Source organism: Erithacus rubecula (genome assembly GCF_903797595.1).
Source record: "Erithacus rubecula genome assembly, chromosome: 3".
NCBI lineage: Eukaryota > Metazoa > Chordata > Aves > Passeriformes > Muscicapidae > Erithacus > Erithacus rubecula.
The window spans coordinates 144,761,245-144,788,694 of NC_136689.1; the positions used below are offsets into that span (position 1 = coordinate 144,761,245).

At 39.6% G+C, this 27,450-nt stretch overlaps 1 protein-coding gene across 1 annotated transcript in view; it reads right to left on the reverse strand.

Annotated features, from left to right (window-relative positions):
* Positions 1-882: 882 nt before the first annotated feature.
* TG (thyroglobulin) overlaps positions 883-27,450 on the reverse strand; it is a gene marked incomplete at its 5' end in the record, with an annotated part of 142,514 nt that continues 115,946 nt past the window's right edge. The window contains 5 exons of the mRNA XM_079299572.1: positions 883-1,224; positions 5,866-6,056; positions 6,793-6,933; positions 17,609-17,716; positions 21,374-21,555. Coding sequence (XP_079155698.1) covers positions 1,112-1,224; positions 5,866-6,056; positions 6,793-6,933; positions 17,609-17,716; positions 21,374-21,555 — 735 coding nt within the window. The 3' untranslated portion in view covers positions 883-1,111. The remainder of the gene's footprint in view (positions 1,225-5,865; positions 6,057-6,792; positions 6,934-17,608; positions 17,717-21,373; positions 21,556-27,450) is intronic.

Consider the following 27,450-nt stretch of genomic DNA (forward strand, 5'->3'; position numbering starts at 1 on the left):
TCCTTCTTATTTAGCCAGTTAACAAGCTTCTTGGTTCTTCCAATCTTTTACTGTTTATTGAACAGGATGTAAGTATAAAACTAGGAATGTTACATAGTTTTTGTTTTTGTTTTTTTATCTTGGTAAAACCTTTGGAATCCTGGGTAATGGCAGACAGCTCATGTAACAGCTCATGTGCTGTCAAAGGGCTCAAGCCAGAAACAAAACCTTGTGAGTTATTCTACTAAATAATTACAGCACTGAAGAAGAAATTTGTGTCTTACTGGGCAACCTTGATTTATTTTTTGTGAAGTCTCATGGACATGTGTGTGATATACTGTCAACTGAAGGTTATCTGTTGCCAAAGGGTCCCAGCAATAAATTAGCAGCCTAATCCAAAATATCTTCAGAGGCATTAGAGATATCCTATGATTTTCCTTAAGCTTCCAAAACTATTGCTCACCTTCTTCTTAAAAAAGATAGCTTAGATGGCATGATCTAAGTTTTAACTAATATATTCTTTGCATTATCTTTTCTGTGTACTCTGCCTTATCCAAATGGTCTTATACATAATTTCACAGGGGATCATGAATATAGCATGTGCATGACTTCATGTGAACACAATGCATACTCTTGATTCCCTTCTTAAATTGTTCTTCCTTCCCATTTTAGAGTTCTTTAGTTTTCTCCAGAATGCCAAACCAGGCTCTCTCTCCTATCAGCAGCTAGTGATAGGATGAGTAATAAAAAAGGACAAGACAGATACGACATTTAACAAATTTGAGCCTTGTCAGTGTGGGGCTTCTGAGTGTTTTGATCTATGTCCTTTTCTGGCTGGTGGTACTAGAATTTGTGTAGTTGCAAGAAATAAAGACCAAGTGTGTTTGTTTTGGTTTTGCAGTTTTTATTGATACTTTATTTTTATTTTCAAATTACAGTCTCTTTTGACTTAAAACAATAGCTGTAGTGCTTATTTCATGCCATATTAATCCATTTTCTTGAAAACTACTTTATTGAGAGGTCTACTTTACTAGTTGAGAAAGATAACTAAAGGCAGTGTTGTTTATCTGGTGTGAGACAGTTATATGGATGTACAATTGTGTGACAAAGCCACCCCCAGCCCTGTGATTCCCTATCTGCTGTAAGACACCTCATCCCCCACAGGCTGGTTCTCCAGGGAGGCAACTTCACTTGGAGTTTCACCAGAGCTGATTTCTGCAGATGGCTCTCCACCACTTGCACTTCCTGAAAAGACAACACAATTAAGATTAAAATGGTTATCATATCCTGGAGGCAGCAAGCTACAAGGTACACATTTTGTCAATCACACCTAAAAACCTTTTATGCAGCTATGAAGATTCAGAAAACTGGTTTTCTCAGTTGGCAATCCATTTGCTTTAGAGTAATGGCAGATCACCTCATGGTAATTAAGTATTACCCTTTAAATAACTGCCACTGGAATACATAATAGGTTTTTCTCCACTCATGCAAGATTTTATTTTTCTCCTGAAAATTCCCTGCCAGGTAAGAAGTGTGAGAAACATTAATTTTTGGTCTGTAATATAAAGAGCCCCAAGCACCCACTTCCAACAGATTTTTTTCTTTGTTATATTTTACCTTCTATGATTTTAGTCTTCAACCCTATTTCAGTAGTGCAGTTGCCTCAACATCACCAAGGTAGGTCAAGAAAGTGTACTGAGAGTGTTTATTTAGTATCTCATAGCTAGAGTGCTCTCATTGCTGCACAGATGTCCCTCATACTAAAGGAATGTTTTCTACTTGAGATTTTCAAAAAGAAGGTGTGACTAGAAATGATAAAAGATGAATGTTAACCACAACATTCCTGATTCAGTTTTGATTTAAGTCTGAACCCTGAACAATCTTACTTTGTTTGGACTCTTGTTTGGCTACCCTTGGCATCCCAGAGCTCATGGAGAAGGTTCCAGGTTTTCTACCTGATGGCCAGATAAAGTCCAATCTGGCCAACCTGGGCATGGAAAATATGCCTAAAGGTTGAAATTTAGGCACATGAGTTGGGCAGACAAGACTTCACTGTGAGACACTAAAGGCATCTCTTTTTCTCCAGCTGCAAGACTCCTTACAGAAGCACTTTAGGAAGATTGGTTCTGTTTAGATACCAGCTAGAGGAGTAAGAGATGTAGACTGGATCCAACTCCACCTGTTTGGGATGCAGTGAGAGGCTCCTTATAAAGGGACTCACTGTTGGGCACACAGTCCACCCCACTATGTAAGGGGAATGTTAGCATCCAGACATCTGTCTGAATATACATAAACATTCAGGAGCTCCTGTTTTTAACTGGATTTCTAACTGAATTTCAAGTTATTAACACATTCCCTGGAAAAAGCCATCCACAGCTTCTTTTTTCCACAATTGCTACTCTTCTTGTTTCTCATGTTGATGTTTCTCATGGTAACCGTCATAATTCAAAATATTAAGCACGTCTTTGAAATGCAACCATGGGAACTCCCAACCTCTTCAAGCACCATCACTTTCATAATTCCCCAAGCAAACTGCTCCCTAAATTGTTAACTTTACAAACTGGTCTCAAACAATACTTCAAGAGATGATGAATTCATCTGCAGTGAAACAGATTCCTAGTTCCCTCCATAGCTTGTAAAGGCATTGCCAGCAACCATTATGATGAGTCATTGCATTTATTACATGAAGTTTTAAAAATTATCTTCAAATACAGCAGCATACATTCCAATTATGTGCCAGGGACAAATGATATGTTCTTTCATTAAATATTTTGGTCTGATCACAAAATGGAACACCAGCTTGGACAATTTTTTTCACTGAATGGGTAGAAAATTACAGGTAACAGTAAGTTAGATAAACAACAGCTTCTAGATCCAGCAGTGAATAACCTAAAAGACATCTCAGATTTTTAATATTAGAAGTTTTATTCCAGAAGCTGAAATTTATGAGTTTAGCTTAAACCACAGCAAGGAATACCTCAGTTTACTGTTGGATGGAGATATTGAGCTTTGAGCCTTTAGTCATCCCTAATTTGACATTTCCAAGTCAAGACATTTCCCATGGCAGTATACAAAGGATTGAGAAAAATCTTTACAATGCCAGTTCCAGATATATTTTATGATCATTGCTTTGTCCAGTTCTTCTCCATTTTGTTGAAATATATTGGGTATTTTTTGATTATAGATTCCAGATGGCATATGAAGCTGGGAAAATACTGATTTCAAGGAAAAGATGAGATGGACTAAATGGGATTCATCACAGCTAGTTGAGATTGCATCATACTCGACCCTGTACACCTTTGTACTTAGATGTGAAGACTGAAATGTTTTTTTATCTGTTCTTCTCACTGGCACACTTGTAAATTCCATCTGCTTGGCATGAGGCCACAAATTGCAACCCACAACAAAAACCCAAGAACACTATCATGAACACTGATTATTTTTGAAAGGCAGAAAGGTGTTAGATTTGATCTCAGGGTAGCTGACAGACAAATAGATCCCCCTCAAGAAGAAGTACAAAGTACAACATCCAAAAATGTTTTGCAGCAGTGTTCTCTCAAATCTGGTATTCAGCATAGGCCAAGGTCCCACAGGTCAGCCTGACAACACCCCAGGGACAGCAGCTGGAGCAGGCAGGGAACAACAGAGGTGCAGGGCTTCAGTTCTGAGGGGAGCTGCAGCAAACTACCTCAGGTGCAAGGACACATGTCAACTAGATAGCAGCATGGTGCATAGGATTCAGTTCTTGCAGAATTTAATTTTTGGGAGCAATGCAAGTGATGAACTGGTTGTACTGGTGGACTGACACTGCTTTGGCATGAATTTCAGCACGACATGCTCTCAAAAATAAATTAAGGGTTCTCAGCCATCACCATCTGAGTTCTATGTAGTCTTTCTAACTGCACTGATGAACCTTAGAACCTCTTTTTATAAGAACCTGGGCCCAGATTGTTATCAAGAGACTCACGGGATCTATAAGTTACCATCCCAGGATAAGGGATCTGTAGCAGAAAAGGGTTTGATGTGATGCCTGTTTGAATCATATGATAAAGTTTAGTATTCAAGAAAGAGAACAGGTTAAAAAAGTCAAAGTCAAGTGTCAAGGCAATTCTGTGAGACGGAATTTAGCAGAAATCAGCTGTGAAATCATGCATTACCATGGTGCTGAGTCCAAGCAAATACTGGCTTAAAGAGCCAGCTGGGTGTTCTCAGTTCTGCTTGAAGATTAACATGTACTTTTGATATGTACTTTTTAAACCTTTCCTTGACAATCCATAAGCCATAAATTTCACATTTTATGGCTTATTTTCAAAAATTTTACTCAACTTTGTGAACTCTTTAAGTGTGTTTTTCTCTCCCTCCCTGTATTTTTGTTTAACATTCAAGTATTTGGCTTTGGCCATGAATAAGAGCAGGATATTGAGCTAGACAGATTGTTGGACTAACCCATACATGAATTTTGTGTTCCTGTGCCAGTTTGGATAGTTTTAAATCATGTCTATGTCAAAAACAATATGCCCTGGTGGATATTTTCCTACTTTTTGGGGGAATTTCCATAGGTGCTAGGAACAGTCTCTGTCCGTGGTGCTTGGTCAGCAGTCATTGTACCAGAGCTGTGACTTCAGCCCAGGCTGGCATTACACAGCCACAGTGCTGTGAGATGAGGTCCAAAAAGATCTAGAGGTTATTGCCAGGACTGTTTATCAGAATAAAGCTGTGAAAATTAGCAATATCTCGATTAGCACAAAGCCATTGGAGAGATCAAAGTATCCCCTCTGAACTTGAAAGACGTTGACAGATAACAGAAAACTGATGAAAAGGCTGACAACAAAATCTTGACTCCACTTTGGAAGAAAGACCATGAGAAAAGATTGAGGATGTGTATTGAGTGAGAGAACTGATGTTCTGTGTTTGCATCAGAGCAATCAGCTTGATGGCTCTAAGACATTTTAGTTTTGCATCACTCAAACATCAGCTTCAGCCCATTTGTGTCAGGCATAGATAGCCTAGGTAGCTTGGTGTCTTGGAAAGTACATTTTGTTCTCAAAAATTCAACTGAACAAATCAGAGAGAGCCTGAATTGTGTTCACTATGAAGATGAATCTTTAGGACATAAAAAACACATGCAAGCTTGCAGGCCTCCAAGAACAATTCCAAACATCTCTGCCTGCCAGAAAGGGATGGTTTTGTTTGCTTTCCTTGAGGCTATCCATATTTATTTACAAGATACACAGATATGAAGGGCAGTTTATTTACTAGAATAAATTCAAGACAGGCAGCAGATTGAAATCTAAGCAGGGTTGGTTTTACTGTCCTAAGCAGTAAGAAAAAATGGAAGGCCTCTCATAACTACACTGAAATTTATGGCAAATATAGAAGGAGACATGCAAGGGACATAATCACCACAGATATTAAAAAAGTCAAAGAAACTAATTTAGTGCTAAGTCGAAGCATGCAGGAGCCATTGCAACATATAAAGACTCAGCTGCAACTTTACACTGGATGATTTGTGCTCTTCCTAAACCATCTCAACATTCTCATGTTAGGTGCTTCCAGTAGACAAAAGAGGCTGTATGCACAGTTTACCCAGTCTGTGTTATGACTGTAAATAGGGAGCAAGCTCTCTACATGGCTTTGGCACATCTGTCATCATAGCAAGAAGATTTCTCTGGTTAGTTAAACTTCAGGACAACTAAACTTTATTACACAATATATGCTATAAAGTAAATTTGTTTAGTGTTACATTCTTAACTATATACCCTGGACATTGCAAGATGTTTAATTTGTGAAAGTGCTTTTCCACAGTGATGTAACGTGCTGCAGTCAGACAAAAACATTTAACAGAGAATTTAGGCTTTATTTAAAGTCAGAAAACTCTATTCTCACCTGTGGATGCTTTCAGCCTTCTGATATAATCAGACCAAAAGGAGCAGTCTGCTTTTTTCAGTCCTTTAAGAGTCGGCAAAGAAACAGTGAATTCCTTGTAGTTATCACCATCATCGCTTGGTAGATACATAGGCCAGGCAGGCATCACCCCCAACATTCTTCTGGAGAAACTGTGGTGGTAGTTTGGATTTCTGAGGGAGTGAGAGACATCATCATTAGAAAATAATGACATGAACAGTAAAATAAGAAGATTGGCTAGGTCAGGGAAAGGTGTATCCAGTCCCTCTAACCAGCAGAGTTAAAATTCATTCCAGGCTGCTGAATCATTCACGGTGCCTCATCTGACAATACCTAAGGAACAGGTGCACAGAACCTGTATAGACACAGGCTTATGGACACCCTCAACAGCCCCCAATCCCAGCCCAACCCAAGATACTGTAAAAAGCACATTAAATCACTGTTCCCACCATTCCCATACTAGGTTTCCAGAGATACTCCTCATTCTTAAGCATGGCCACATTACAGTAGCACAGAGTGATGTTCACAGAGTAGTTGGTGAAGGGTGCACTGTGTCTTCTTATGCTTTTCCTTTTTTTAATGGAAAAAGAGAGCTCTTAACTAATAGGTTTCAGAATTGGGGTCCTAGAACTAAGCTCTGGAAACAACACTAAGGCCTTGAAGCCTGCATTTACTTTAGCAGCTGGTCAAGAGAGATAAAATATCAGTTCCTCCTAGCTAAGTCTATAAACCTTTGGTGGCTGCTCTTGGTAACTTGGCCATGGCTTTCCAACAGTATGGACCAAATCCCACTGTAGGCTTAGAGACTGTAGAGGAAATGGAGAATGATTAAGTGAGCACAGGGTCTACACTCCCTCTACTTCTCACCATCTCCCCACTCACAGCAATTCTTAAACATCCCACACTTACCCAGAGTTTATGAAATTGGAGATATACTGCATAATTTGCAAGGAAAGGCCCTTCTCTTCCTCAGTAAATTGTCCTTCATATTTTGGGTAAAAGGGTAGACCAAATGCATACTGAACGTCCAGCAGGAACTCCTGACCTGAGCTAAACCAAATATTTATAGAAAGATAATTAAAACCATCATTTATTTATTTGTGGGAGAAAGGGAAATAAATTAATTCAGAGAATAAAGCAAGTTTGTAAATAATTAATGACCATTAATTAGAATGTGGTGAGCTGTGGGACTTTTTCAATCCAAAATATAAAAGAACAAGCAATAACAAGGAGAATTTTCCATTATGTTAGTGCAGGGTCTTTAACATTTGTTACAAAAGAAAATTGTGGAAGGTGTTAGGGCACATTTTCTAAATTAATTGGGTGTATAAGAGAGAGTGATAGAGGGAGAAAGTCACTTGGCTATTCCTCAAATGCCTCTTAAGTTTTGGACAGATTTTCACTAAAATTAAATTCAGAAACTGGAAGCAAGTGGTGACATGGATGCTGGCAGCCACAATGGAAGGTTAATTATGGCTTATTTCACAGACTTGGAATAAAATTCTGGCCTTTCTTAGCAGCAACTGGAGTTTTTCCATTGACTTCATTGTGGCCAGGATTCTGGATAAGAAAAGATGTAACAGGAGATATTTATGAAGATTTCTCTTAGACATAATTTTAATTTAATTTCTCTGCTGGCTGGGTGGTTTTGGTTCATACACTCTGTTCTCCTCAAGTTTTATATGGCAGACAAGTCAAAACAGCTTGAGATAATCACCTATATCAGATTTAAGAAAGAACAACTGCTGGCTAGTTTCACATAATACTTATAACTTATTACAAGGAATATTTCAACAATTCAGAGCCAACACTGGCCAGGTAAGACTTGCAGGACCCAACTGCAAAGGTTACACACCTCAACATTGTCAGGTCCAGAAAAACAGGTCAACTTCTAGTAATAAAATTATAACTAAACTATGTTCTACACATAGCTTTGAACCACAGCTCAGGAGGAGATATTTCAGGCCTATCCAATTGCATTTTCCATATCCCCATTTGGACAAAGGTCTTATTGACTTGGTTTAATGCTGCATGAAGGCAGACAGCATCAGGGCACCTGGGACAAGGAACAGATGTCTGTGAGGCAAGAATAAACAAATCCCAGATCCACTCAACAAGATTTCATCTGCAGTGGCATTTGTCAAAAGGCAGCACAACTGAAACTATTTTATTTTGGACATGAAATGCAGCAGCACTGTATGACCCTGATACTGCCTCCAGTGGAACAAGGAGTGCTCCACCACCACTATGGGCAGGTGGTCTAAAAGCAAGATGACTGCTTTACATTTTATGAGTGGTGGCACCAAAGCCTCTATTTTGGAAAGCACACAGCCCTCTAAATGAAATACATCTTTGGTTGTGTTTTCCTTAGTCTTATCATAATATCTCAGTAATACTTTGCATCTGGAAAGTGAATTATTCACAGATTATCCACCAAAAAAATGTAGAACTGAAACAACATTAAAGCATATTTTTCTTCCCCAAATATTTATAAAAGGATTAAGCAAGATCATAGTTTAATAATTTTGCCTTAAAAATAATTTGCTTGGCCCAGTACATAACAGCAATTCCTAGTGTCAGTATTGCAGCAAAGCTATGATATTCTTAAAGAGGCAATTTTCTTGGCAAAGAAGACTCACTTTTGGTTAGATTAGAGGACATGAAATTAGTTGAGATGTTATGAAGAGACAAATGTACTCATTTAGGGACTGCATAGCAGAGGTGAACTTAGCTGTGAAAATAAAATAAGTAAGCTATGACTGAGGGTTTCCCCCAAAATGTTCTTAGCCCTCTTGTTTCTAGAGGTGCAAACTGTTAAGGTCACAGCCCAGACCAAAAATTCAGCAATCTCATAAATAGACAATTTATTTAATTTGAACTTATTTGTATGACTGCACTTGATTTGATACAGACATAAAGTGGTACAAAAACCTACAATTTCACAGGCTGCTTTCAATATTTCTGATTGATGAGAAAGAAAACATGAGGATGAGAAAAAAACTCACTAAGCTTGAGAGGGAAAAGAGGCACATATATAAATGCACAAAAGAGCAGGAAAGACAACTGGGAAACATCCAGATGGCAGCTGGATGGAAAATATCAAGAGAAAATTTCTGCCTACTTCCTCAAACTCTGATCATAGAATCACAGAATCATAGCAGACCAGAACCATAAAATGGTTTGGGTCAGAAGGGACCAGAGGAAAGTGTGAAATGCCCAGAAATACCCAAACAAGGATTTTGGAGTCTTGTAGGAGCTCTGAGCATACCTAAGGTAACACCAGGTAGTGACACTGTTTATACTGGAAGTAGAGTGAGAGAGAGAAAGGAGATACAAATAAATATTTATTGCTTTGCTGTTGTAAACTGCCAGCTCTGAAGGGAGGGTTTTATTTCCTGAGCTGCTCCAAAGTGCACTCCCAGGGTATCAAACATGCTCAAGAGCAGCAGCTCTGCATGGGGATAAGAAGCCCCACAAGTGTTGGACTTGAGAGAACAATTTGACAAAAGGGCAGACTGCAGAAACAAGGGCAAAGGGGGTTTTTAAGGAAACCAAATAGCAACTAGCTTTCACTACAGAAGTCCCTTTTCACGAAGACATCTGTTATTTTAATGACAGCAGTGAATGTAATTATGTGTAAGGATGAAATCTTGGCTTTGGTGACTTTATAGGAGTAGCACTTTGTGTAAAGGTGGTTCTTCAGATCTTCTCTGTATAGCTTTCCTTTTTAAGATGTCAGTATTTTTAAAAACAGATTCACAGCTCTTTTTATTTGGCAGACCAGCAAACTAAGCCATGGGGAAGAGAGAACCCAGATCTTACAACTTTGTTCACAGTAAAATGAGCTCTCCATGGGGAATTCTTACTTCTCCTCAGAAGGACATTCTACTGGAGTCCAGTTTACAGAAAAATAGATGGTAAAATCAGAAACTTTGTGACATTCATAACCAATGATTTAACAGCAGACCCTGAAATATCATTTACTGGGAATTTTTATTATGCAGTGCCAAGCCATTCAGTTGGGAAGGTATAGGTTCAGAGAAAATTTTCCTTAAACCTAAGATGGATTTTCAATTTAAATTTCCAAATAGGAAAGACAGGAGATTACTCAGCCATCAGATACTCCACTTCTCACTCCACAGAGCTGTGGCTACTTTCACACAAAGGACAGCTTCAACACAAAAGAGTAAAAGATGAGTATATCAGAATTTAGAACAAAACCACTCTGGCTGTGGTTGATTTGCTTTAAATTCTGGTTCCAAATCAAACAGAGCACAGATATAAGCTCCCAAGTCCAAGAGCTGAAGTTAACATTTTAATCACAAGCTTTTGGAACAGAAATAATCCCAAGCCAAATCAACAACTAACAAATAAAACCAGACAAAAGACCCCCAAACCAAACTGCTTCACCACCTACACCCTAATTAAAAAATCCTCAAAAATTTTATTTGCAAAACAGAATTGCCATGACTGGCAATCCATAATCAGGGCAGTCAGAACAGAAGAATATGATCTGGCAGACTACTGTGCTGTGTTAGGACTGAATGCACAGAGCTGGGGCTGCAGTGACCTCACAATGCAATCCATAGTAAATTAGGACATGGATCTCATTTTGAACCTTGTCCTTGTTCTAGGTCTAATTATTTCATACTGGAAACTCATTTTGATGATTAATGACTTACTCTGGTCTAATATTTCTCCATTTCCTTTCATTTAAAAATAGTCCTTACAGTCTGTTCCAACTAATATCAATTAATCTCAAAGCATTTTGAGTCACAGCTTCTATTCTTAGTTGCCTTAATGTAATTTTTGGTTCTTTTTTAAACTTTTACACACAGACAGAAGCCAACTTAAATGAGCTCAAGATTCTAATGATATCCTATATTATACCAAAGCACCAAACTTCCCTCTGCTATTCAATCATTTAAATTTTAAAATAACAAGATAAATATAAGTAGCTAGAGTTCAGCCAGAATTACCAGTGATCATCTGAGAAATGCAGAAGAAATAATTGTACTCAAACTCAAGTCAGTCACCAAATAAAGCCCATGTTGGCAATCTGTGACAGATTGGTAAGATAAGAAAACCATTTATCCTTTAGTGCAAACTTTTGTGAGAATAACTCATTCTAACAATTCTGTGAAAGATTTTGTGTTAGGGAAGAGATCATGGCTTTGACTTCCCAGCCTCACAATCAAGGCTCTATTCAGTGTCCCATTGGGACAGGGGAAAGTAAAAACCTCTTCAGTGTCACTTGGCTTTGCTGAGAACAGGTTATTTACATGCTTTTTACATGAGTGAGATGAAACCCAGATTCTTAGGTTGCTCATACATCTCCTGATTTGAGGTTGAAACAGGATTTCATAACAACTCTGTCCCAGGAGAAGATATGATTTACATTAAATGTGCCTGTGTGCTCCTCTGTCCCCATTCTGTGTTTATTTCCACTAAACTGATTTAAAGTTATTTTTTGTGAGAATTATCGGCAATATTAAATGTGCTTATTTGCATCAATCTGCATTATCTTTACATTGATACCAGCAGATTTTTCCAGAGTATATTTGGATATCCAGTATCCTGAAGAGCCATCCATGTCGTGGGAGAGGAGCAGCCTACCAACCCTGCACTTTGCCTGAACTGAAATATTCATTTGTATGCCAAGCAAAAGTAATTTTAAAAATTATATACAGCCACACATTTTATGAAAGGAAATGGTATATGATTGCAGGGAGAAAAAAATAATCAAAGAATAGTTGGATATTTATAGAAATTCAGTGAGCCAAAGTGAGGCCTGGTGTGACCTCTGCAGTTCTAGGGATGCATTTGGCTCACTGTGTCTCCTCTCATTATGAGCTCCTGCCAAACAAATGAGGAAAAGGATGTAAAAAACAGATGAACATTTTGCTTTCTTCTTTTCAGGAAAATCAGAACATATGGAAAAAGCTTAACTCCTAACAGGATTAAACTGCCAAGTTTATCCACCTTTGTACCAAAAAAGCCATACAGATATATGGGACTTGCAAAAGTATTCTAGAGTTCTCTGTGTCTTTTCCATTTGAATTACTCCCAATACACACAATGTTCCACTTTGCATTATAGCTGTTCCAATTAAAAAAAATAAAACTGAAATAGCAGATAGTAAATTCAAGAGCCTGAAAGCTCACACTAATTGAAAAAAAATCTTAGATCCTAAGGCAGGAAGAAAGAAAAAAGCACTTTTATCAACTTGTCAGAACTTCTAAAGAATATAGATCACACAAATCTGTCAGGGAATTACTGTGTTTAAGATCTAGTAATAGGCATGCTGACACTTGATTGGACTTTTAGGAGACAGAAATTCATGTGTTTGTTCAGTATGGCTGCTTTTAAGCTGAATGGATGCATGAATTTCCAGAAACAGGTGATGTGTGCATCTAAAAACCCCAGAGCACCAAAGAAAACATGGTGCTCAGTATGCATTGACTTTGTGCTTATCTTGTAGATTACATTTGATGGGAACTGCCAGTGCAGCACATGCAGCTCTAAAATTACTTTGTCCTTTCCTGTGTTTTTCATCTGAATTTTGATTAATTTAAAGATGTTTTCTGTTGGTTCTGAGCTGGCTGCTTTGCCTTTGCATATTTATTGCTAATTTAAAAGATCTGGAAAAATTTACTGTATTACAAAGGCCTCTAAACTACTTCATGGGAAGAAAAAACCAAATTGTCCAGACCCCAAGTTTTTAGAAAAAGAAGTTTTGCAAAGAATTGAGAATGGCATGATGTGGCTGTATCAGTGGGACAGTGTTTTCATAGCTGCAGCAGGCACAAAGCAATGGATAAGGCCAAAGGAATGAGAGGCACTTCCAAAACAACAACTTTTAGGAGATGCCTGGGAGTAGAGACCAGGATATAGAGCACAATGACAAGTGGACAGAACTACCTAAGGCAATTGTGGTGTTTGCCCAGCTATGGAGCAACATTCATCTTGTCATCACACCACTGGTAATTTATTTGCCTTCTGTTTTTAGATCATTTATTTGATCTAAAGCACAGCACCCAGTTTAGACTGTGTCTCCAATCTGTGGGGTGTTGGTACTCATGGAATAACAGCTGCAGATGAAGGACAGCATCAAGTGGACTGCAAGTTGTGTATGGATTAAAGGACAGGGATATGATATAATTATTGTGAAATGAAAAGAGTAGAAAAATCTCCTTTAATTAATGAGATATTAAGTATAGCCCGAATTCCTGCAGCATCCATAATAAATAGAAACCAAGAATACTTCACATAGTTGAAAGGGTTTATACACAAACATTTTTTGTTTTATCAGTCAGGAGTTCTCGCCTTCAGTTACAGGAATCTTAATAAGTGTCACCAAAACCCAGCCAACTATGTGAGCCTTGGCACACAGCAGCCTTTTAACAGCTCACACCAACATGCACCAGAGTGCACAGTCAGGAGGTGAAAATAGCCCCAACCAAAATTATTCAAAAAAGACAGCAGCTCATTAACCTTGGGTAAACTAAGAAAAGGTTTTATGATGATTATTATGGTTGTGTTAATGACTGGAAGATAAAACCTCATTAAGTCTCAGTTTGATGCTTTTCCATCCTGCTGCTGATGATGATCAGCCCCCCTCATTGGGCAGAGCACTGGATTTTAACCACTATGTTTAAGACAGAACATTGAGCACCACAATGTGACTTGGATACTGGGCTGGCATGCCAAGCAGTGCTTCTTCAATATAATATGCAAAAATCACCCAGAAACCTCTTGAAGGGTTAAGGAGGCAAATCTTTGTACAGTTAACAATATTATCCTTGTCAAAACATACTTGTCCTATCACACATTTTTTTACCATACCTAAAGCTACTCTCCAGTCCTCCCTGCTAATCCTAGGCAATGCTGAGCAGCCACATTCCTCCTGCATTGTTTAGAATAAATGTTTACTCCAAGGCCTAAGTGTTCTCAAAGAGGGAGTGAGAAAATGGCAGCTGGGTCATGTATATATTTTTACCACAGATTATTAATGTGGGAGTTGGCTCCTCATTCAAATGGGAGCTGAAGACCAAAGCAGACATGCTGTCATGCCAAGCTCAGGAGAATGCTACCACGTGGAAGGAGATATTATTCTGCTCTCTGCAAGATCCATTCATCTATACAAAAACTGTTTTATGTGATTTTCCACATGTCATAGACATCAAGTTAGAGAAGGCTTTTTAACCCTACCCTTGTATCCACATATGTTTGAATGTGTGTGTGTGTGTGTGTGTATACATTTTAGAAACATCCAGCCAAGAGAAAAACTTCAGCTAATTGACTTTTGCTGGCAAAAATTCCTCCCTGTTTAATAATTTTTTTTTGTCTACTTTGCATCATTGTGGTTAAGTCTTTCTTTACTAGCTGACTTCTTCTTCCCTCTTGTTTATCTTGCTGTTAGTTATTAAGTGAAACAAGAGGAAATACCAGTATGTTTTCATCCCTGCATTTTAACTCTCTTTTGTGTTATGCATTTTGGGAGACACATAAAGTAGCAGAGAGGTTACAAAGTAGAAGTTGAAGAATGTGTTGCTATAGGGTGCCTGATCTAATTAGTGAATGGCTATTTCCCCAGACAGAATATTTTGTCCAAGAGTAAATAGTCTTCCACTGTTGTAATTATCTGAACATTATTTTAATGTACTCTTTCCAACACTCCTGTGAGGCAGCCATTTGCAATTATTATATATTATATATAATTATATTATTATCATCTTTATGATACAGATTGCAAACACAAAGAGAGAAGGTCCATGTCCTGTGTAAACTGACTTCTTAGGAACAATTTAAGCACCAAAGTAAAAAAAAAAACCCACATAATTTTGTCCTCTCTGTTATTTATGTTATGGACATAGTATAAAAATATCCATTTTTACAAGTGAAGGTTTATATCTCAGCAAGCTGGTTGAGAAATCATTTTTCTATCAAAACCTATGAGTGATCAGGAATGTCTAATGAGGTTTTCCTCCACTACAAAGCACGAGGGGGATCAGATTTAGTGTGTGCATTCACAGAATACCCTGTACATGACTACTGTGCACAAATCATACTTTGGCTATTGCATTCATTGACACAAAGAAATGGCTGTAACAGGGTTCTTCTATTCAGGCCTTTAATACAATGTTTGCAGGGTTCAATTCTCACCTCTGCTGAGCAAGTTCACATCCACAATCCTGCCTTCCAGCCTAAGCCGTAGGTTATTTGGGAGAGTACATGCCTCTGCTCCCCTCCTAGGAGTCACAGTTTTCAAAGAACTTGAGAGCTCTCAGGACTCAGTTCCAGTCATTACAGAAGTCTCTTGGAAGTTGAGGACATGGTTGCCAGATCTTTCCCCAAGATAAGCTTAAATATGCTGCTTGAAGACAGTTTTGTGGATATCATTGGTTTTATGGATTTACTGGTTTTAGTCTGGTAAGATAAATAGCCAGTCATATTCCCAAGAAATGTTTTGCTGGTTCCAGATTCTTGATGGTTTCCCATTTGAACAACAGCATCACAGCACTGGCATGAGTGGGGCTGCAGTGCACCCACACTGCATGGGGGAGGGAATGCTCTAGAGAGGGTGATTGGCAAAACTGGGATGGGATGGAAAATAAAGGAAGATGCACTTAGGCATGAATGAATAAAATAATGAATGAATTACAATATTTAAAGAAAATACTTGCAGTGTATTCAGCAGAGGACCCAATGTGGGGTCCCTTGGGTAAACAAGGGTTTCACTTCATAAATAGACACCTTGCAGTGCCAAATGAGATCCTCTCCTGCACAGACAAGCTGGAAGCTGCAACTTCTGTTAAAGTGCTTGCTTTTCAACCTAAACAGCATTTATTTTAATGGCACTTAAGGATAAATAAAGACAAAAGGAGTAAGAATGCCATGCAGCATACCAAGTTGGGCAATTCCTCCTTGCAAGTGGCTTTACTGAAGGCAATTGAGCCTCTGCCTCACGTTCCTGCAAGTTTCAGACAGCTTTCTGGCTTTGTTTGTTCTTTTAAAGAGGGTTATTGAAAAGCAAACCAATAACTTTTGCACTGAAGTTAAAGTAATTAGCCTAGAACACCAGTGTCAACATAAATATGATTAAAATATGTAGCTACTTGCTATGTAAACTATTGCTGCATGGAAGAGCATGAGGAGAGCTAAATAACATGAGCACAAGAGAAACCTTAAATAGGGCTTTAGAGAAAAGAAAATTCTTATCAATTCAGAATCACTGCCTCAAAGCCAGTGAGTCTAAGCTGTATAAGTACTATTTAATCTACCTACAAATAAGATCTAATCATAGATGGCTGGGCCACTATCATTCTCCAAAGCAAGAGAAAACTTGCTAGCTCATTTGAGAGCACAGCTTTTCTTTTTGTGTGGCTGGATTTTTGGCATACCACAGCTGAGCCCTGTTTGGAGCCTTGTAAAAATCACTTATCTGGGCCTATCAGTAGCCAAATGGAACACTGCGAACATTCCCGATGGAGCTGCCAGAGAAACAAGGGCTCCCTGAGGATTAACTTCTCAGCTAGAAAGAAAGCAAGCCTGTGTTAGCACAGCATAATGGCCTTCATCTGTAACCTAGATCTGGGCTGGCTCCTTTCAAATGCTTTTTCACTGTGCTATCAGGAAGGGAAAAAACCCGTGCGGTTTGCAGGGAACTTCAGAGATCAAGTGGTGCCAGTAGGAACCCACCATCCCTCCCCTGAGCCCTTTTGGAGGAAGCCTGAGAACAAGGAAAAGGTCTCAAAAAGCCTTCCTGGGGAGGGGTGAGGGGCAGTCCAGGGGGTGGGGAACAAGCAGGGTTTCCTCATAAGGAAACAGTGTGAGGATGAGCATCCCTGTGTGCTTCCCTGCCCTGGTGTGTGGATTCAGGCAGCAGAAGGGGTGACAGTCCCTGCAGTTTCTGGTCACTAAGCCTTTGAGAGCAGGAGCCACTCTGGTGAGTCACAGGGTAGCCCAAAGTGCTGATCACTGCCTGCAAACATCAGCTCCTCTTCCTGACTTCTGCAAAGGGTTGGCTCTAAAATAGAGCAGGGAAGGTCACCTTAAAGGCCTCTGATTGTGACATTGCATCTCCCACAGCCACTTAGGCCTTTCTGCCTAAAATATGTTGTCCTGCTGACAATCTTTCAAGTAAGCTTCTAAAATGAAGGATGACACAGAGCCTGAGTCCACCAATGCTTGTGTGCAAAAATATTTTTTCCCATGAGACAGTCTGTCAGAAGAACACCAGTCACAGTGCTGGAGCAGGAAGGAATAAAACCCTGAGCTCATCCACACTGAAGGCAGGTCAGTACAACTGGGGTACAGCTGCACTGACCTCAAAAAGGGCAGTGTTGAATTACTTTTGAGTAATTAGAAAATGATACCACATTTATCTTGAGATTCTGATGACTTAGACCACACTCTGACTCTTTGTGGGAGGTTTATCAGATGCAGAGTAGGAATCTGAAGGGCTAACTTTGGAACTGGTCAAGGTAGGTAAAAGTTGGAAAGGGGAAAATCAATGTAGACATCTAATGGGAAGTGCTTCAGTCCAGAAAAAGCATTCCTGTATAATTAAAGAACTGATTAGAGACCCATCCCTCCTCTGCTCATTTGAACTGTTTATTTGATGTATCTACATCTATTTGTTTATTCCACAGCATGCCCAAGCAGTCAGCCCTGGTTTTACAAACTCTAAATCCAAGAAACACAATGAAATGCATCTCCTTACCTGCTCTGTGAGGGGCTGTCAGGTACGTGGTACATGAAGACATTTCCTCGAGAGGCAGCAGCCCAGTGACTCGCCATGTTTATGATGGGACATGTGATAAACTGGTCACTGATAAAACAGGAGGAGCAGAGAACATACACAGTTGTGTAAAGGAAAAAGGGAAGAGCCCCCACAAGCAACAAACCTCTCTCTATCTTGATAGTTTTCTTTAAATTTCCAAACCAGCTATATCTGTCTTCAAATCAACTGAAGGAAACCACATTCATCCTCTACAAGACTAGAACTACTTAGAATTCACTAGAAGTGCTGTTTTATGGAGTGCTGAACAATTATAGTAAATCAACCAGATCTGACACATAAGAAATATCCTGGAAAAAATAAAAAATAAAAAAAAAGCAGCAACAATCTCACTTAAGGGCTCATGATTATGCTATTTTAAAGTTCTTTCTGGCACCACTGGGTTGTGATGGCATCTAATAAGAGGTATTGTATATTTTCTGGGTTAAGGATCAATAGTATAAATTCTGAATTTATATCTGTGTGATTTCTTGGGTAGAATTTCCAGAACTGGAAGAGGTAAGAGACCACTTTTGATGATAACTTGCAGGACTCATCAATATGGAATTTCTGGTGCAATGTGTCTGGGAAAGAAAGATAAGAGTGCAGTGAGGAAGTCAATTTAACACCAGGTCTAAAAGGTACAGGTGAAGCAAATGTATCCAAACCTTCCTACCTCCCTTTGCCCCAAGAAGGGGGTTGGAAGGTGGGGTGAGCACGAGTGGCTCAAGAGGGGCAGGTAGAAGAGAGGAGACCTTACTGCAATCTCATTTCTCACTGTGATTCCTCAAGGCAATACAATATACACATCTACCCCCATTCCCCATTCCTCCTGTGCCTGGGGACTCAGCACATGCTTTGGGTGTTTATACACCTTCACCTAGATGAGTGCACACAAAAATATCTGCTGAGGAAGTGGGAGGTTTCAATTCTCAGTTTAGTGAATCTGAAACAGCAGCTCTCCTTCAGGCTTGGTAAGTTAAAAAAAAAAAATAAATAAGACTGGTGAAAGAAATGAACAGTGTCAGAGAAGCATAAAAACATGTTGCTATTTTTAACTGGTATGGTTATGAAAGGCACTGTTTGGGTAGCTCTCTTGGTTCAGCACAGTTTATTTTAAGCTCATCTGTGAGACCACAAGCTTTGGGCTGACTGACCACAGGGCTCTTTGACAGTTATGGATGACAACACCCAAATAAAACAAAAATTACTGCTCTTCACATGTCTACCAGCATGGGGCTTTAGAGGAGCAGATGGTCTTTGAAAACTAGGGAGACTGGAGAGAGCAATACCTCTCAAAAAATGCTTTGAGATACAGTTCACCATTTAAAATGGATTTTCAGTTGGTACCTCGGGGAGGGGGGAAGTCAGCTATTCTGAGGAAGTAGAAAAAAACCTAAATACATAGTAACCACAAAAAATGAAGTGGCCATCTCTTACAGGAATGGAATACCAGAGTTTAAAAAAAAAAAATTAAACTAATTTTATACTTGGGAAAAAATACCAGAAAATTGCAGCTAAAACGAATTCAAAAGTAGAATTATTTTAAAACCACAAAATATGCACAATGTATGTAGTTTATATCAACCACTTATGTTGCTGTATCACACTTTGTAATCCTGTTAAAACTTTAGCAGTTAATTTCTGACATAAAACTTTTCTTGGCTTACACATCTATGCTGGTACTAAGCTTTTCATTAAAAAGAAACAAGACTAAGGAGAAAAAACCCAAACATCAAAAAATCCAGAACCAATCCCCTGTCTTCTCCACCATGTATGTGATGCTGATAGAGGTGACTCTCACTCTGTAGCTACTGTTTCACCTCACTTTCTGCTGTAGCTGGAGTAATTTTCAGTGTGTGAAGCTAAGTACAATCATCAGATGCCCTGGTCTCACTACTCATCCTCTTGCTTGGCCAGGAATAACCATTCAGTTCCTTCCTTAGCCAAGGTATTTGCCTCATATCATATAGGAGCAGGTAATCCCTACCCCCAGGAGGCTGCTGAGCCTGAGGAGCTGTTGGTGTATCCCATTCCTGCTGGAAATGTGTGGTGTGCCAGCCCTTGCAGCTTTGCAAAAGTCAATGTTTGCACCACACTGAGCCCTGGGCTGAATGCCAGGGATCAGATGTGAAAGCCCTGTGTTATAACAGCTCTTATAGAGGGATCTCTGGATGGGAAAAATGGCTAAAATAGAAGTCCTGCAGTGGTTTATTATGGCTTAAAACCTCACTGATCTAAAGAATTGCCCCCCAGGGGTAACGTGGTAATGGAAGGAGACTGAAGATGAGTTGTGGCTTTGATGCCCATGAACCACAGTGCTGTACATGTACTGCAGGCCCATCCCTGGGACTGCAAAGGAGGACAAATGTGGCAAGATGTGTGAGTTGATAAATGGCACAAAGCTCAGCCCACAACCCTCTGGCTTGTTTCCTCCATGACCTCAGTGCACCGGCACACCTGGACCACCCAGAAACTACTGTCCACTTTTGGAACCAGATGTTTCCAAGAGATCTTGGCTCCTGCTCATCTCCTGCTCCCTGAGGCTCTCCCAGAGCAATGTTCTGCAGCTCTGGTGGAGGAATAAAAGCAAAATCCTGTCTCTGAGGTGTTGTGGAGAGGCTCACAATGGCACAGAAAACACTGAGAGTGCAGGAGCCTGTACCTATGGATGTCTCAGTTCAGAGCACAGATGGTACATCTTGGACAGGCCCATTAGGATTCAAGTCACCATTTTGTAAGCCATATCACATTAGAAAAGTAGGAGTTTTCACAATGAGTCTGCTCATAAGTAGAGACAGGAATAGGGAATTAGTTTTTTTGATTAATTTCTGGAAAATCTGTTCCATGTAAACATTCAGTCCCTGAATTTGCTCAGAGGCAGAAAACAGGAAGTTTTCAAGTTCTACCTCCCAAAGGTCCATGCAATGTTTCAGTGCAAAGGATAGGAATGCATTTATTGCAGGCATAATTGCTCATTCCTCTGCTGACATGCATGAGATGCTGGAGCCTGTCCAGAGCAGGACCATGGGGTGGGGAAGGTTCTGGAGCACAACTCTGATGAGGAGCAGCTGAAGGAGCTGAGGGTGTTCAGCCTGGAGAAAAAAAAGGCTCAGGGGGAAGTTTATTGCTCTTTACAACTGCCTGAAAGGAGGTTGTAGTGAAGTGAGGATTAGTTTCTTCTCCAAAATAACAAGCAAGGGGAAATGGCTTCAAGTCATGCATGACATTGTGAATAAATATATTTTGAAGGTTTCATAATAAAAGAAAATTAATGTAATTGCTGAAATCGAAGTTTTCAAATTTGACCATCAGAAAAAAAAAGTCTGACTGTATAATTAAGGGACTGGGAATAACAGGCAGACTATTAATTCTATTGTCCCAGGGATGAGACAACTCAAGGAACTGTTGATGCACAGTGTGCAAGCAACCCAGACATCTATGACATGAAAATGTGAAAAGAAGAATTAGTAGTCTGAACTCAATAACAAGCTCTAGAAAGACACATCGAACTTTTCACAAGGCACAATCAATTTCTTTTACCAATGACATTGGAACCCTCACAGAAAATGAAATCATATTTCCCATTTTCTGTTCATTAGCATAAGAGTTTCTCAAGTTTTTCAGAATAGAAATGCATACTTTAGATAAGCAAAGCACATCTTGCTTAACTCCAATCACACAGTTGTGCTAGGATGACTTTCTTACCGGGTGGCATTTTCCAATGCCCTGGAAAAGGATGAATAATCATCAGTTGAGTGTTCCAGGGAGTAATACCATGTAGCTGCCTCTTCAATTAATGAGTTGGATTCTTCTCCTCCCAGAGAATTTTGCAGAGCCTGATAAAAGGCTGTTTTGCTGTTGGCTCTTCCTTGGCTTTCTTCAAATTTCTGAGAAAAGAGTGTATAAATGGAATTCAGAACCAAAACCTAAGGATAATTTTTTTAGTGGAACAATTAGGCTCAGATCTCCCTCTGCTGGAACAAGTCCTCTCTGCTGTGATCTCTGATTCCTAGGGAATTGAGTAGAGGACAGTCCTACTTTTGCTTTCCCAAAACTGTCACCAACAGGAAATATTGACTTCGTCTGGACACAGTATAGTACAGGAACCCCAATTTAGTAGGTCCAAATAGGGACCAAGCTGTGCCAATTGGTCTCTACAAGTACAGAAATCCCAGTGGCTCTCACAGAAGGGGCTCCCAGGGACAGCCTCCACTGCATGTGTGTCCAGTGCTGTATTTCTGATGATCTCCATGAAGGAAAACTAGAGGGGAGAGAGGGAGTTACTGTTCTTTTCCTTTGAAAATTCCAGAAAGCAAGCATGCTGTGCAGGCCATTTCATGGCTACACTCTGCCTCTTCTGGGAACACCTACAAAGGAGCATGGCTGCTCTGAGTTCAGTATCCAGGTCCCTTCTGGAATAATATCTGCTTTAACCTGGAAGAGACATTGCACTCCCCCAAATCTGAGTGCAGGGAACAGCCATGATCTTCAAACTATATAACCCTTAGGGCCTTTCAGAGCAACCAACAGGGAAATGTCCTTTTTCCTGAGATCTGTGATCTGGAACCTTTCCTAACATAAAGGCATCTTCTCCAGAGCAAAGTTCCCATGTCACAGGGACCACCTTCTATGCCAAACTGTGTATCCAAACATATTTTTACCAAAACTAAAGACTGCTGGAATTTTTCAACACATCTTTCTTTGAGGAAGTTTTTAACATTGTGAACTGAAACTTTTCACTTAAAAAAAAAATGTATTTCAATTTCAGAAAGAAAACAACGTAATGAAAAAAAAAAAAATTCTACCCTGAACCATCCTGTCCATCAAGTCCTTTCTAAAGAGGGCACTATACAGGTGTATATTGGTTGAACTTGGATAAGAACTCCAGAGAAAAAGATCTAACAAACCACCTCTATTATTTTGGGCAGTCAGTCTGATGCAAACTAGGCCAGTGTCTGCCCAGTTGAGTCACTGTGGATGCTTTACTTAATATATTATTTTGATGGCACACAGCTGGTTTTCATCATGCTGCTAGAAGGTCTTTCCACAGCCCTATACAGAAAGTACAGATGGAATAATAACTTTTCAGTAGATTCACAGAAATGAAAGATGGAAAATAAGTTCCAATGTGCTAAGGTTGAGGTTTTTCCTTAGCATTCTAATGCTCTGTGCATTTTGAATAAGTGATTTTAAGGGATTTGAAAACTCTACCAAGTATCCCAAGGTCCAAGAAGATCTTTGCAATTTTTATTGTATTTGTAATAGATTCTTCTTTTGCTGGATTTTGGCCCATGCAATGTGAAAGAGTCATGTGGTGCCAGCTTTAGTAATACAGCTGTACTTTGAAAAAGATGGGGATCTCACTCCTGACACGTCACTTCATGTGCACAAATGCCACATATGAAACTGCACAGCACTCTTGCCTGCAAAATCATTCATCTTAGAAGGACAGGACACACATATTCTTCTGCAGGAAATAGAAATTATCACTGAATATCTGGCTGCAAGTTCACTGAATTCAAAAGCAACTTTTCCATCACAGCTTTGGCACATATCAGTTTGGGTTCCTACTAACCAGTAGAAGAATAGCTTTGTTTAGTTAAGAATCTCTCATTTGAAGACTAGAGTTAGCAGTGTTTTCCATGGCAGAGCAAAGCCCAATCTCTTGTGTACAAATCAATCTATACAAGCAGCTTCCATGCAGTGCTTTCATTTTGTTGGCTTTTTAAAAGGGATTTGTTAACTTGTTCTGCTCTTGTAATGGATACTTAAACCAGAGAGAAACAAAGGGAAAAAAACCTTAGGGTAAAGATTATGTAACCTAAGAACTCATCCATCACTGTCTCATCAATGGTCAAGTATCAAATAAAGTTTATCTTTGAAAACCACTGAAAAGGAGATGGATCATCATATACCAACATATGGTTTAGGTAATGAACTCCCTGCCAAATATTTTTGTAAATGCCAAAAATTGGTGAAAATGAAGTTTCATGAATGAGTTTTTTAATTTAAAAAGAATTCAAAACCAAAATAATTTGGTAGTTATTAAATACAGAAACATCAATTCAGGATAGGAAGTCCCTGAGCTGTAAAGTGCTAGAGGTTTGGGGAGTTTTTACCAGAAGTATCAGACTTGCTTCCCCTATTCTTACAAACAGCCTCTTTTAACCACTGCTGAAAACAGCATTTTGTGCTGAGCAGCCCTTTGATCTGACTTAGTGTGGTCAGCCTTAGGTATTTCATGTCAGAAGTCAAGGAGAAGAGGCAGAGGGATGGCTTGGCTGGACATGGATCTTCTGCTGGAAATAAGGCAAAAAAGGAAGGTGTAGGCCCAGATAAAGCAAGGTCAGGTGACATGAGAAGAATACAGAAATGCTGCTTGCCACTGTATGGAGAGAATTCATCTGGCCAAAGCTCAGGTGGAGATGAAGCTGCCAGAAATGTGAGAGACAATAATTTTTATTTTTTTTTCAAATATGTTAATGAAAAAAGGCAGTGTAGAAATCACACTGACCCTTTCCAGAATAAAGATGGTCACTTCCCCCACTGGGACATGGACAAGGCAGAGAGGTTCAATACATTCTTTGCCTCTGTCTTCAACACTGATGATGCACCACGAGGGGCTCAGTGCCCTGAGCTGGCAGAGCATGGCTGTGAGAATGATCAACTCCCAGCCACCTCTGGAATTGTGTGGGACCTGCTGCTCCAGCTGGATCCCTGCTAATCCACAGAGCCTGATGGGATTCAGCTGAGAATCCTCAATGGGCTGGCTCATGTCATTCCAAAGCCTCTCTCAATGATTTATGAGCACTCCTGGGAATCAGGAGAGGCCCCAGCTAACTGGAAGTTGATGTCCCAATTCTCAAGAAGGACAAGGAGGACCTGGAAACTACAATCTGACTTCAGTGCCTGCTAAAGTTATGGAGAAGGTTATTCTGGGAGGTTTGAAAAACACCTGAAAGGCAGCACAGTCATTGGTCTCAGTCAGTACAGCCTCATGAGGGGAAAGTCCTGCATATCAAACTTGTTTTCCTTTTATGACAAGGCAACCACCCAGCTGATCTGCGAATGCCAGTCTGTCTGATTTCAACAAGTGTTGGCACAAAGCTCTCAGGCACAGGGTGGGATTCTTGGGCTGTCCTGTGCAGGGACACAAGTTGGACTCAATGATCCTGAAGGGTCCCGTCCACCTCAGAGTGTTCTGTGATTCTGTGATTCACTGTGCCTATGTACTGTGATCTTCAAAATGCCCCCCAAACTCTGCCATTTTCAGAGTTTTCTCATCAATAATTTATAATATTGTGATGTGTTGACTCTGATGAAACAGGCAGAGATGGATGACAAACAGAACTACGATTTGTAAGATGGTAAGAATTTTCAGAACTAAAATAACACAACCTGAAACAATTTCTCAAGCATTGCTTTGGCAAGAGTAGAATTTAAACATCTGACTTAAACATGATAGCCAAAACCAAAGCAATATGTTCAAAATAAAATCCATTAAACATTAAAAGAAATATTTTAACTTCTCAGAAACTGATTCAATTCAACCAATTTTCCATGTTGAACATATGTTCCCATTAGAAAATATATGACCAAGGAACAATTTTCAAATCACAGTAAATACAACAGCTGCTACCAGATTAATAGAAACAGCTGCACAGCATGTAAAATAATTTACATTTTGCTAACCTTTAAAGGGGCGTTAGGAATTGGCCTCAGAGTTATAGTGGGGTTTTCTAAGAAAGTATTTAAGAAAATAATTAAAGGCAGCAGGTGCACCCCTTTCTACTTTTCTGATGATTCAAAAACATCATAAACATTGCCTAAATAATGAGCTAAATACTGCTTACTGTTCTTGTTGCTTCAGGATAGCTTATGGAGCATATAAGTAAAACTGGCCCAGTGTTTTACTTAAAATAAATTGTAACAGTAGGTAGATCAAATATTTACATCTTCCAAGGGGCAAAATGTACTTTTCTGACAAACTGAAACAGTGATAATTCTAACAGTGTATATACAGATCTTAGGCCTTAAATGGCTTTTGACAAACACTGTCACAGAAGATGGTGAAAGACCTGCCACCATTCAGTAGAGTCTTGCAAGAATTCTAACTAGTTCCAATATGAAATAAAGAGTTCACTGATGGCATTTCTGGAGACACATCTCCCCTGGTTCATTACAATAAATATACACATATCTACCACCTGTTTTATATTGCTGAATACCTTTGTCCATGAAGAATTGACTGTAATAAAGTGCAGGATGGTAGTTCTGTTCTTCACAGATCTGTTTGCTTACATGAGGTAAATAAATTACATTTGTATCTACCCACTCCCCTAGGTCCTGAAATTGGGTTCAGCATCCAACTAGATTGTAATAATGAGGGAAAGAAAAAGAAAGCAAACACATGAAATGCAACCACAGCCTTTCAACTAAAGCATGTGGAGATTACATAGTAGGCACTTAACATATGGAGGGTGCAGACTGGGCTATACTGACCTCCACATTTACAGATAGACACAGAGCAGCATGAGTGAATCTGTAAATTTAATGCCATTAGGTTCTCCCACCTGAGCATCATATATAGGACAGGGAGAAAATTCCAGCTGGGAATTGAAATCAACATTTTTAGAGGTTTCTGCTCAGCTGCCCTAAGCTATGACTGCTCAAAGCTAATATTCCCTGAAGGTCTGCCATGGGAATTGCAGTGGAAGGGTTCAGGCTTAACCACTCCACATGTAACCATATGTCACATAGCAGTGCATTATGGTACCACTTGCCATTCCCTTAACAAATTCTGCTTTGTTTCTCACTTAGTTCCAAGCTTGTGGTGGCTGCACTGAGGATGAGTAGGAAGTGCTCCTGGAAGTGATGAATCTGTCTCAGTTCACATGAATAAGCATTTCAGTGAATGCCATAAAACAGACATTTCATGGGCACACTCTCTGCTGCAAACATCACTGAGAGACCTCAGCCTTTAATTGTAAGCAAATTGAACATAAATGTTTTGCTAGCAGATAAGTGGTGCCTTCTGTCTTTCTGAGTAATTTTTAACAGCAAAGACTTTAATAGGCACAAGCACAGAGTTGCAGTGGGACTACAGAGACATCAGCACAACCCAAGGCCAGTAAGATCCCACAGAACAACATGGTGCCAATTGGATTTTCCACCTTTTGGTCTGGTTGAAGTCTAGAGGTTTCACTCTCACTTCTATGTGAAGAGTGCGAAGTGTTTATAACACTTGCATGCAACTTCAGTCTAAGGTGATAAGATTTGGATCCTGTCTCAAGCCTGCTTACATCCAAATGGCTAAAAGTGTCTCCTTACCATTTACAGGATCAGTACTAAGAGAAATCAGGATTAATAGAGCAAGTCCTTGACTGAACTGCCCAGCACAGTTATTCCCAGGAGCTGGTGGAGCATGTCAGGAGGGGTTAAATGTTTTTACCCCTCACTCATCGCTGACTACACTGAAATCAGCCATCCTAAAGAAGATGGAAATTAGGATTTTGCCAATTCCTCGTTTTCCAGAGCACCTTTTAGCTGTGATCTTCTTTCCACAGCAGGAACACAGCCATAGGTGGATTTGCACCCCAGGGAGGGTGGGTTCTCTGTTCCCTATGAAATACTTTGGGTGTACTCAAAGGCAAAATAATAATTATGCTGTGGTTCCCCAAATTCAGTTCAGTGCTCTGTCCACCAGCTCAGCCTACCCACACTCCTTAGTGTTCCAGTTGAACCAGCTTTGGCTGTTCCTAAGAGGTGCAAGCGAGATTTAT